General features: G+C 40.6%; 1 protein-coding gene across 1 annotated transcript in view; it reads left to right on the top strand.

Moving 5' to 3' along the window:
- XIRP2 (xin actin binding repeat containing 2) overlaps positions 1-13,408 on the top strand; it is a 157,936-nt gene that overhangs the window by 75,507 nt on the left and 69,021 nt on the right. The window contains exon 2 of the mRNA XM_074967494.1: positions 12,600-12,753. Within this exon, the coding sequence (XP_074823595.1) occupies positions 12,600-12,753 (154 nt within the window). The remainder of the gene's footprint in view (positions 1-12,599; positions 12,754-13,408) is intronic.

Consider the following 13,408-nt stretch of genomic DNA (forward strand, 5'->3'; position numbering starts at 1 on the left):
TATGCTAATTCTATCCTAATTAAGCAGCTGTCTTTACTAGTCACTGTCATTAGGCTAATGAGTTATCTGGGGAGACATCCCAATAAAGCAGTCCTCCTGGTTAAGGTTGTCCCGATTAAAAGGAGTTTATGGCAACTGTAATATATTTCAGTAACTTTCCGCACAACAGTAAATATTCTCTGAGGGTCAAATCCAGGTTCCAGTGCCTCAGCTACCTTCTGGAGAAATGTGCAATGGGGCAGGGGGAGGAATCCGCCCCAGCTAAGAAGCAGCACTGCAGCTGTTCCACAGAATTAACTTGAGACATTGGACTTAAGTAGCCTAGAGAGTGCCCTTATGTGGCCTCTCTGTGGAAGGTAGAGGGAATAAGAAGAGCTGGGCATTGTCAGATAACTGACATACTGCTACATAAGAGGCTTCTATAAAACAGGGCTCCATGCTGTGCTGAACATGCACTTCCTCTGCCTCAAATCCAGTCCTCACTGTACACTGGAATCATACCAAATTCACTGCACAGTGTCCCTCCATTGAGGAAGAGGTGGGAACTTGATTTGTGTGGTAGGGGCCTTACAGAAAATATGGCTGTGGATAATTAATTGTGCAATGTAATGAAAAAAATATAAAATCAACTATGAAGATGAGGAGAAGTCAGTTTGAACATCTGATGGAGAAATAATACTGCACCACAGTTTAAATATATTTTACAAACAGTTCCATTAATAATCCCCCCAAATGTCTGTGCAACAATAGAGAAAACATATCTGCAGTTATTCGGCAACATTCCCTGCTCCCCACACACACACACACACACACAATTTATTCCAGAGCTTAACCACCACAACAGGGAGTTTTTCCTAATGGCCAACCTAAACTGCCCTTGCTGCAATTTAGCCCATTGTTTCTTGTCCTATCCCCACAGGTTAAGAAGAATAATTTTTCTCCGTCCTCCTTGTAACAACCTTTTATGCACTTGAAAATGCTTATCATGTCCCCTCTCAGTCTTCTCTTGTCCAGAATAAACAAACCCATTTTTTTTCAATCTTCCCTCATAGGTCATGTTTTCTAGACCTTTAATCATTTTTGTTGCTCTTCTCTGGACTTTCTCCAATGTGTCCACATCTTTCCTGAAATGTGGCGCCCAGAACTGGACACAATACGCCAGCTGAGGCCCAATCAGCACAGAGTAGAGCGAAAGAATTACTTCTCATGTCTTGCTTACAACACTCCTGCTAACACATCCCAGAATGATGTTAGCTTTTTTTGCAACAGTGTTACACTGCTGACTCATATTTAACTTGTGGTCCACTATGACCCCCAGATCCCTTTCCAGAATACTGCCTTCCTATGCAGTCATTTCCCATTTTGTATGTGTGTAACTGATTGTTCCTTCTTAAGTGGAATACTTTGCATTTGTCCTTATTTAATTTCATCCTGTTTACTTCAGACCATTTCTCCAATTTGTCCAGATTATTTTGAATTATAATCCTATCCTCAAAAGCACTTGCAACCCCTCCCAGTTTGGTATCATATGCAAACTTTATAAGTGTACTTTCACTATGCGTAGAATAGGACTGCTCACACATTAAGGTAATACTAAGTAAAGATAGCAAAAAGATGTCCTATATTTGAGCAAGAGAAAAGCAAAAATAATATAATGAATGCAATACATTTGAAAGTTCAACTACTGCATCTTAAACCAATTTAACCATCTAATATGTCATCTGATTTTAAAAGGATTTAGTCCTAATTGGGAGAGAAGCAGTTACGATAGTTTCAAATTGCAAATTTGCAAAAAAACAAAAAAAGCCCACCCAACCAGCGAGGTGGGTTTTTTGAGTATGTGTTATCAGTAAATGGGCTTGTGATAACTTGCAATAAAGACTTCAGGGTTTGGTCATCTAAGGTTAATGCTGTTCACATTTTACTTGTGTACTGTAGTGCTACAGATTTATGAAGTACTGTAGTACTGGAGTCCTTTCTCCAAAGAGCTTAGTAAAATACAGAACAAAGACAGATTGGGAGATTTTCTTTATATCTGGAATGCTTAAACATGCCCTTTGTTTTCCATTTGGATAACACACAATAAGTAAAACTAGGTTACATGCCATGTAATTAGAAAAATAGTATCTTGATATAGTATACAATTCCTTTTCCATTCTTTCTTTTCTCTGTGAAAGTTTATTTCTTGTTTGATTTCTTTGTTATTGATTATGTTAAGTTCCTGTTGGAAGCTAGCAGAAAACGTCGGTCAAAATTGAAAGTAAATGATCAGATTCCTGTAGTACCGTACTTAACTTCATACAAGAATTGAAAATGTTTACTGTATTGTTTACATTTCATAAGCCTATCACACAAAAAACCATTGGGCACAAAACAAATATGCATATGCACCTAAAATTAAGGCCATAAAAAGAGAAAAGTCAACAGGGGCTTTGAGGTCACACACCACAAAATATAATGGGCCCCAATCCAGCATTGCTAGTGTCAAGGCTGATTCCCCACTGTGGCACTTCGAGTGTAGAAGATGGGGGCCTGCAAGGACTCTAAAAATTAATACTTGCCACTCCAGGTTTGTATTAAACTCCCAAGGTTACAGCTTTTCTCTGACCTTGGATGGGTAGATGCTGCCACCACCCAAGTGCAGAACCCCTTTGAGCAGGGTGTCCAGATGTCCTGATTTTATAGGGACAGTCCTGATATTTGGGGCTTTGTCTTATATAGGCACCTGTTCCCCCTACCCCCCCCCACCCCACCTCCGTCCCGATTTTTCACACTTTCTTTCTGGTCACCCTACCTTTGAGGGACCAGGAAGGCTCACTTGGGAATTCCTTTCTGTGGGGTACCCTTACGCCCTTTCTCGCACACACACCCCGGGGAAGAGCTAAGAAAGAAAGAAAAAAAGAAATCAACTGTTGCCACCAGCTAAATAAAAAAAATCATGTCCCCTCTCTGGGAACTCAGGCTATTGCTAGATTTTAAAAGAGCAAATACAAGGATTAAGCACCAAGAATAGCTTTCTTGAGGTCCAGTTTGAAGGTTACAAGCAAAACAAAAACACCTGGGGTTAGCACAAAGGAATCCATAAGCCATAAAGGAATAAAAGGGATAAACACATAATCACATCTTCCTAAACATTTCCTGATCTACTATCTGGGGTTTTAAATGAGTAGTTTCTAGGTATGATACTGATGATTTTTTTCATATCTGGCCCAAGCTTCTTACAGCATAGCTGTTCTGTCCACCTCTCCCCGGGAGAACAACAACAGACAGACAAAAGGGGAGTCATTTTTCAATTTTAAAAAAGTTCTAGTCTTCCCACTGGCTCTTTTGGCCAGGTGCCCACTCACTTCCTTTTTCCCTGTACTTAGCAGTGAGACTTTTTAACCCTTTACAGGTAGAGCAATTAGAACAGCAACTAAGAGCAATTTTATAGCTAACTGGCTGGCTGGCTGGCTGGCTTTCCATAAAAGGGAGCTACTCCCCCCACCTTCATTTATCCCAGCAGGGAAGCTTAATTTCTTTGTCGGATCAGGGTCTTGGTGTCCACCATAAAAAAATCTGTGAAGTACAATGACTATTTTAGAAATTACCTTTATGCGGAAGTTCATTGCTGTTGTTGATTTAGATTAGAATCTTAATGTTGTTTCTGTGTCTTTTATTTTAATATACATTATTCTTATTTTTTTTAATCATTTACTGCTATTGGGTTTCATGAGCAAAATAAGACAATATATAGAAACTTAGCTGTATTTTTATTTAATATAACCGAATCTCAGCATTTCACTAATTTACTTGCCTTAGAGTGTTTTGTCTAATAATTTGCAATTCGGTTGCACAAGAACACAGGACATTTAAATCATAGGAAGGCTTCTATATATAATAATATGGTGCTAATTAGTACCACAGTTCCTGTGGAATTTTCTCTTCAAGATGTCAGCCAACTTTATCATAAGAACTAAATAAAGTTACAAGACAGTTCTGATAAGTCAGTATGTGTATATATATATATATATAAACTTCTGTTTGTTTGATGTAATTCAAAATGCTGTTTAATAAGGCTGACCAGGCAATGATCGGTTGTAGAAGTCTCCCTCAGGTAATGGTAGCATCTTTATTATTTGGAACTTTTAAAATTAGACTGGAGAAAAAAACTAAAAAATGTACTCCGAGAAGCTGTCCTACTTTGGCAACTGGATTCACTAAATGACCTAGACTGTATTTCACTTTTGATATCATAAAGAGCCTTCATGCATTTTGACTGAAAGTTGGCCTTCAGAAATACCCCTTGCTCTGATGCCTGATAGATGGCCTGAGGGGGCAGAATTAAGGGTGGGTTTTAGGCTGATAAAGAGGTAGTTTGACTTTTACCCCTCCACAGAGCTGCCATGTTACTCCTTTGGATTATTCCTAGTGAGCAACTACAGCACTTATTTTCCTTGGCTTTTGTCAACTGAAGTACTAATCTAGGGTCGCGATGCTCCCCTTGATCCACACAACAAGCTATCATTGTTTCTGTGTTTTGCCAGGAAGATTGGTTCCTCGGGGATTCTGTTTTTATCTTCAGATTGTACTGAAATTTTCATTCCTAGTCAAATACTTTATACCTTCTGAGGGGAAACAATGAATCCAGCCCATTTGTAGCCCCTCTGCTCCTTAACTGTCTCATCATCTTGGATTCTATGTCAAGGTGCCATTGCTGAGGCTAAGAATTAGATGACATGTAGGACCCCAAGATTTTAAAACCTTTTCCACTGCTTTTATCAGGAATGCCCCAATATATGTCCATCAGCCCACTGCCCTGATATATGCAATTCCTTCTTTAAAATATGTGTACAAGAGACAGTCAGAATGTGTTCCAAGCAAGGGTGTATTTGATCTCTCCAAAGAAGTGGTGACTAGCCCAAAATAAACAGATTAGCGGGTAGCAATCTGCAAACTGTCCTGCTTCCCATGGCAGGGTGATCGTATTTACAAAATGAAAAGCTGGGACACTGTGGTTCAGAGAAGGTGGGGGCTGAGGCAGAGAAGTGTTTTGGTAGGAAGTAAATGAAACTGGTAAGGAAGTGGGAAGAAAGAAGGGGTCCCTCTCCCCTTCTCCTCCTCCTATCCATTTCATAATGGGAAAGTGGAATACTTGACATCACAGGGCCAGGTAGGAGAAATCATCATGTATCCCTCAGTGATCCATTTGTTGTTTTCTCCTAGTTCCAACCTCTTCCCCTCTAATCTAGCTCTTACCCTACCATCTGCCTCGACCATGTCTCCACCACTCATACACGCTCTCAATTTACCCACACCTTCCATTATGAGTTAATTCCATTCCTTGGTGCACTCAACCCAGCTCCCACTTAGGAACAAATACAACTTATCTCTTAGGTTAAAAGCTAGGGTTGCCAATTTTGGTTGGATGTATTCCTGGAGATTTCATCACATGACATAATCTTTAATTAAAGATTAATCTTTAATTCCTGGAGACTCCAGGCCAATCTAAGAGGTTTGGAAACCCTATTAACAGACCCTTCTCTTTCTCTTTACCACCCAAGAACTCAGAGCCATCCCCCTCAGCTCTGAATCCTCTCCCACCTGATACTCCAGGATCAGATTATTCCTCTTCATACTTAACACATACAGTCCTCCAGGCTGTGAACTTTGCCCCTCCTACTGATATGCACCACTAAGTGGAGAACTTAGTTCAGAAAGCTTCCTGTTTATTGCTGTCTATGGAAAAGCAGGAGCAGAGGCAGTAGATGCATGTGATCTGAAACAGCTCCACAAAATCCTGTATGCCTTGCCATCCCTGTGCCTCTCATCTTTGTACTTCAGGGAGCATGTGCTGATTGCTCTATGCCTCACTAGCGCTAATCCCACCGAAGCCTTTGTCCCCTGTTTGCTGCTTACAGTCCACGTGCTGCAGGGCCAGGAGTCCCTCAATGACAGGTGGTATCCTGACTCTGCAGGTCACCAGCTACGCTATGCAGTTGTGACATTTCTCATGGGGCTTAGTTTCATTGGCCCCTGCTCCAAACTTTACTGTGTGCCAACTAAACTGTGCCTTTGGCCCCACTACTTCTTAGTTTTCTTTTCTTACAATAAAGCAAAAAACAGACTAAGTTCAGGATAATGCAAAACAGAATGAATTATAACAAATGTATGTACCACTTGCAGATGACACACAAAGAAAATATACAGTTTTTTCTTTTTTTAAAGTATACCCTTTTAAACACAACTCCCTCCCAAACATGTTGAGTATCTCATTCTCAGAATATAGAACTGTTTTAGTTAATTAACATGAACTTAAGATACCTCTTGAACCAAACAGTGACCACCGTGGCTCCATGCAGAGCTCCTCAGAGGAGCATCTTTCTCCATGTGCACCTCAGGCTTGATTGACTGCCATCTCGTTAACTTGCTGCAACTCAATCACTTTATGAGATAAGCTTCCTGTAACATATTATACACACAGAACTCTTGGTCCCAGAAACTTGGAACTTCATCATTCACTTAAAACCACAGATTCTTATTTGACATTAAAAGCCTGAAGTCCAAAAGTGCACGGGGCTAGATTTTCAAGAGCTCCACACCCACAAACACCCTTCTTTAAGGGGGCAGAGGTTCAAAATCACTCAACACCCAGAAGCTCCCATTGTGATCTAAATTCACTCTAAACTGCACGGCCACGCAGCAGTCTATTAAGTACCTCGCAGGTGCTCAGGCTGCAGCGGGGAGAAATTCCTCTCCCTGCCGGCCCCAGCCCAGCCCCAGCCCTGCCGCAGCTGAGGTAGAGACACCCCTCCCCCTGCTCCAACTAAGCCCGGCCCATCCCTGCCACAACCGGGGGAGAGGCGCTCCTCCCCTAGCCCCAACCCAGCTCTGACCCAGATTTACTGCGCTCAGGGGAGCGGTGTCTATCCTGGGGCCCCAGCCCTGGAGCTGCCGCACTGGGGAGCGAGAGCTCCGAGGAGTCCTCTCTCCCTACTGTAGCCGCGGGGCAGCCTGCACCCCAAACCCCTCATCCCTGGCCCCACCCCAGAGCCTGCACCCCCAGCCGGAGTCCTCACCCACTATGCACCACAACCCGCTGCCCCAGCCCTGAGCACCTCATCCCGGGCCCCACCCCAGAGCCCACATCCCCAGGCAGAGCCCTCATCCCTCCGCACCCCGACCCTCTGCCCCAGCCCTGAGCCCCCTCTCCCAGTTCAAACTCCTTGGCTCCACCCCGCCACATGAATTTTGTTATGTGCACCAATATGAAGGTGATGTGTCACACATCACTTCTGTATTGGTGCACATAACAAAATTCATTCCACACATGGGTGGGAAAAATTAGAGGGAACACTGAGTGTGACACTAATGGCCAGATTGTTAAAAGTGCTGAGAACCCTGTCTGATGAGGTCTTCTGAAAGTCTGGTTACTTGTTTTGGCACCTAAGTGGCAGCTCAGCTATTTTGAAAATCTGGCCCCAGTTGTGGGTCCTTAACTCTTATGAAAATCTGACCCTAGCTCACAGAGCAATATTGATGAGCATTTTAAGGAAGTAATATCAACCATGTGTGATGGGCTCCCCAGGGTGCAGCCTGGAACTGTGGGACCACTGTGCTCCTTTATCTCTCCAGCCTGGGCTGTCTCTAACAATGCCTTCCTAGTGACCAGCAGCAATCCCCTCCAGGTGCTGTTACCACTCAGCACAACAGCATGTTGAACCCCACGCCCAGCTATATTGCATGAATGCTTCCAGAGCCATTCATGAATCAAACAGAGAAAGGCACCAGAGCCAAAACCCACCAGCTCCCAGCACTGTACCTTGGGAGCATACCATCTTGCATTGCTCAAGATGAGTAGTGCAAATGTATTAATTGGTTCACCACTTCATCAGTGGAAAGTGGATATACACCAGCCTTTGCAAAATCTGAGCAGATTTCCCACACACTTCACACAAACTCACTGGTAAAGATAAACAGTAAAACACGTTTATTGACTACAAAAGATAGATTTTAAGTGATATTAAGTGATAGACAAAATGTCAGATTTAGTTACCAAAATAAAATAAAATAAATAATTCAAATGAATTCAAACTGGAACAGGTACAGAGAAGGGCTACTAGGATGATCCAAGGAATGGAAAACTTGTCTTATGAAAGGAGACTCAAGGAGCTTGGCTTGTTTAGCCTAACTAAAAGAAGGTTGAGGGGAGATATGATTGCTCTCTATAAATATATCAGAGGGATAAATACCGGAGAGGGAGAGGAATTATTTAAGCTCAGTACCAATGTGGACACAAGAACAAATGGATATAAACTGGCCACCGGGAAGTTTAGACTTGAAATTAGACGAAGGTTTCTAACCATCAGAGGAGTGAAGTTTTGGAATAGCCTTCCAAGGGAAGCAGTGGGGGCAAAAGATCTATCTGGCTTTAAGATTAAACTCAATAAGTTTATGGAGGAGATGGTATGATGGGATAACATGATTTTGGTAATTAAATATTCATGGTAAATAGGCCCAATGGCCTGTGATGGGATAGTAGATGGGGTGGGATCTGAGTTACCCAGGAAAGAATTTTCTGTAGTATTTGGCTGCTGAATCTTGCCCATATGCTCAGGGTTTAGCTGATCACCATATTTGGGGTTGGGAAGAAATTTTCCTCCAGGGCATATTGGAAGAGGCCCTGGAGGTTTTTCGCCTTCCTCTGTAGCATGGGGCACGGGTCACTTGCTGGAGGATTCTCTGCTCCTTGAAGTCTTTAAACCACGATTTGAGGACTTCAATAGCTCAGACATAGGTGAGAGGTTTTTTGCAGGAGTGGTGGGTGAAATTCTGTGGCCTGCGTTGTGCAGGAGGTCAGACTAGATGATCATAATTGTCCCTTCTGACCTAAATATCTATGAATCTAAATATATATATATATATATATATATATATATATATATATATATATATATATATATAAGCACGTAATCTAAACTCTCAACCCTATTAGACTGGGCAACATCTAGATTAAGCAATTTTTCTCACCCCACTGGATATTGCAGTTCATAGTACACAGATTTCACCCTTGAAATCTGGGCCAATGTCCTCATTTGCAATCTTCAGAGTGTCCTTGTTTTTTGCAGCGTAGGTAGGTGAAGGAGGAAGGCCAAGCGTGGGCCCCCTATGTTTGGTTTTATACCCTCAGTCCATGTGCTTGGAAAACACAAGTCCAGGCATGTCTGGGTGGGCATGAGTCTCCAGGCAAGGTTGAGCGATTCCCTTGGTTGAGCAATTCCACTTCATACAGGTGAGTCATTGAATTGTAGCTCCCTTGTTGATGGGTTGTTTAACACCACACCCGGGTGCTGGTTACTTTTCCTTACTGTTGCCTCTGTGGAGCTAATATCTGGCTGATTCCCCAACTTACAGCATGTTTTAGTGACAACCATACAATACAATTCTCATAACTTCATATGCATTAATATTAAACATATATGGAGAGAGAGATGACATTCAGCAGGTCATAACCTTTGCCCTGATACTTTACAAGGCATGCTTTGTATGTAAGATCACGATTATATAAAAATGAGGAATATGGGGGTTACAGGACACTCCCCCAAGGTATAGAATGTCACACCACAATACTATTAAAGCAAGAGAAAGACCTAGACCTATGCTTCTCATTTGGGTGCCCTGAAATCTTGCTCAGTCACCACTCATTCTGATATGCTTTAAAAATGTGTCATTTATGGTTTTTTTTTAAAAAGTAGACCCCCTTGATTCCCTGCTTGTTTATATGATGCTATCTTTCCCCTCTACTCAGCTAGTTTTTACACTGTATAATTTACCTCCATACCAGATACTTTGTTTTGGAATAACAATGCCAGTATGGGAGTGGTCATTGCCTGAACTCTGCCTCCAGGCCATGGGTCACTTAAAAAAATCATACTTTTTTAATTTTATTTTTTATATTTTAGCACTGTGAGTTTTTCAAGGGTTTTAAATCTTCCTGGTACCTAAAGATGATATTGAACTAAACTATCACTTTTATGTACTCCCATCTGATTCAGATTAAAGACTTTTAAAAGCCCATCACTGATTTACCTGAAATACATCTGAAATCAAATTATATCTATGTGTGTGTGTATATATCACACATACACACACGCCTGTTTTTAAATGTTAATTTGTCTTTTTCTTTGTGGCCTTGTCAGCTGGTTTTTGTTCTAAAACATGTCCTATTTAGCCATTTTAGATAAGGTCATATGATTCTGAGAGCTCACCGTTGCCTTATTTGCATAAAAATAAAGACAAAAATTGTCTGGAGTATAAAAACAATGCAACAATGAAATACTTCAGGGCCCTGTTGAAGAAAATGAAGAAGTTTTTAGCAAATTACAGGATCTTATTCTGTGCTTTAAAGATGTATAGTATTTTCTTTCCAAATAAGGAAAATTAACTGTGCAAATGTACAACATACAGTAGCAGTAAGTACCTTCATCTCATCAGGGATTACATTGCAAGTTTTCAGATCAATCAAGTCCAGTACAGTACTCTTCTAGGTTCAAAGGTGAATCAAATGAAAATAGAGCGTAAGGGCCTGATTCTCATTTACACTAAAGCCACAGTACCTGACTTTGGCAATGTAAAGGGCCCTTAAGGTGTGTGTAAATGTAATTTATGCCCATTTTAAGGCTCCTTTGCATTGCTGAAGAGTTGTGAAGCAGTCTTGGCATACTTGAGAATCAGGCCCTAAAAGAACAAGGGACAGCAAGGCATATTGATAGACCGACCTGACTTGATAAAACCACTAGGACTTCCAAAGCTACCAACAGGAGTTTGCTAAGGACCTAAATACCACCAGTGGATGGATTCTTCACGAACTTGGCTTTTTGCTTAGAAAATAATGGTATGGATAAGCTCAACATTCTGATGTGAACTTGGTTAGTAGAGTTCCTGCTCCATTGCTACCCACCCACCTATCAGATTAGTTAGCATGACTCTTATAGATGCAAAAAGGCATATGATTGTTGTGAAGTGCTTCTTATCCCCCAGGGTGACCAGATAGCAAGCGTGAAGAATCAGGATGGGAGGAAATAGGCACCTATATCAGACAAAGCCCTGAATATTGGGACTGTCCCTATAAAATCGGGACATCTGGCCACCCTACTCCTCCCCTCCCCCAACATTTCCACTTCATTAGTCTTAATGGGTTTCAGAGGAGCAATTTTGTTTCTGTTGACAACTGTGTCCATAATTTTGTACCGAGAGTTCATTATGGATATAAAAATGGAGGCGCTCTCTGAAAATCAGGCACCACATCTTTTGAACAGCGCTCTGCAATATACAAGCTTTTATATGTGTGAGCGTTTCACCTTGTAGTTTGTCACTGAGCGTTCTGTAAACACTCTTAGATAATAAAGTAATACTACAAAGAGTGGAAGGTACCAGCAACAAATTTTATTTCTTTAAATGTTGTGATTAAGTGTGTTCAAATATTTCACAACACTGAAAAAGTGTTGAGTAATTCTTGCTCTAATTTGCATTCTCGCCACAAAATTTGCCGAATAGACGTTTATCAAAAGAGTTTTGTCTTTTAAGATGACAGATATGAGAAAATATAATATAGGAAGTTATATACTATAATAAGAGTATTTGAAAAGCTATGAGCTGTTATATTCCATTTTCACATAGCTCTAGTTACAGTATATTTAAAAAGCAGTAAATGTCATAAGTGACTTGTTTGTCATGTCTCTGCTTTATAGTTGTTTGGAAAATGTACCCTCTTTATACTCTCAGTTTACAGGGATCTGTCAGCCTATTCCCTTGAAATATAAAGTAAATTTTTACTGCTGTAGCCGTCTCAGCTCACTTACTTAATTTAAAGGCTTTGTCCAAAGCTTTAGATCCAATGTGCCCAAGATGGTGAACAGGTCTGTACTAAGTGGCACATCACGTGGGGGAACAAACAGCATGCCAAAGCATCCAATTCAGTGACACTGTAGTTTTGGTTTAGAAACTATTCACTCATTTTGTTTCAAAGTACTGTAGACGTTTTTTGTGGTGATAACTGTAGTAACTGTAAAGGTGGAACCATGGTCCATTGTGATTAATAAAATGCATTTGAAATATCATAACAGGGTTAACATTATATTAAAAATCAAATTGTTGACTAAGACACACACTGTGTACGTCTGCTCTGACCCATCTTTTAATGTTTATATATGTCATATACCAATTAATGAAATTCCGTTTGTCCACTTTTCTTTGAACAAATACACATCTTATGTGAGCAATTGGTGTCTTTTATTGTGACACTTATCACCGCAGTTTCTCTTTCTTGGGGAGGAGGGGGTGTGGGGGAACCATGAACGAAACACCAAATGAGAACGGCAAGCTATTGCCAGGCATTACCATTTGTTGAAATGTAAACTAAGCAGCAGCCATGCATTTGTAACTCTCTGCAAAGTTATAAGAGATTTACCCTGTAGCATATTGGAAAACATCACTCATGAAATGGAATCCCCTTGCCCCCCTCCCCACTCCGCGCCTCCTCACACCCTCCTCCCCCAGAAAACCACATCTGTTTCCTACTGATAGCTTTGAACACACATCCCCTTAATGTCTTCAAACAGGAAGTAGAAATTGAGAGAAGTTTGCATTCACCAACATTCAGAAATCAGCCTGGGAGCCATTCCATCATTTCTGTGAAAGATTCAGACGCGAAAGGTGGGAAAACATTTTTTGACAAGATGTCATCTGAAAATGGTCAGAACAACAGCTCTGAAGGTTAGCATAACGCTTTGATCTGATTCCTTGCTTTTGTACCTTGTACTGAACAAGTAAGGTAAAGAATATGTGTGTGTGTTTGTTTAAAAAGTAAAGCAAGACTGATGATACAGTATATGGTTCTGTTTTTAAGAAAATGGCATAGGATGCACTAAAACATAAATTTAGTTGACATCCCTTTAATTTTTCACGTTGGGATTTTCTTTGTAAAGTAGCTATGTGTAATAGGTTATTGGCACTATTGCAAAAAAGACCTCAACACACATAACTATCTCTGTTTTCCCCCAAAGATAGTGCTGTTACAATAGAAAAAAAGTGCATTAATTTCTTCATACAAAAAGTACAGACATTTTTAGGACAATGCACTTGATCATCAAAGTGACAAAGGAGAATCATAGTTGTATAATCAAAGCTGCACATAAGAAAAGAATTAGATGTGTTTATCAATTGTAAAAAAAAAAAAAGGTTTCCATCTTTTCTTTTTCAGATGATTACCCTAAATGTGTTTAATGATTTTAGGATAAAATATGACAGAATTGTGTCACAGTTTTTAGGAATATGTTATATCATTTTGATTTATTAATTGTTTTGTAAATGTCATTAAAATGTTAATAGCTCATATGCCTGAGATTGCACTGTTATCATAATTTTCAAT

This window comes from Natator depressus, chromosome 11, assembly GCF_965152275.1.
Source record: "Natator depressus isolate rNatDep1 chromosome 11, rNatDep2.hap1, whole genome shotgun sequence".
Taxonomy (NCBI): Eukaryota; Metazoa; Chordata; order Testudines; family Cheloniidae; genus Natator; species Natator depressus.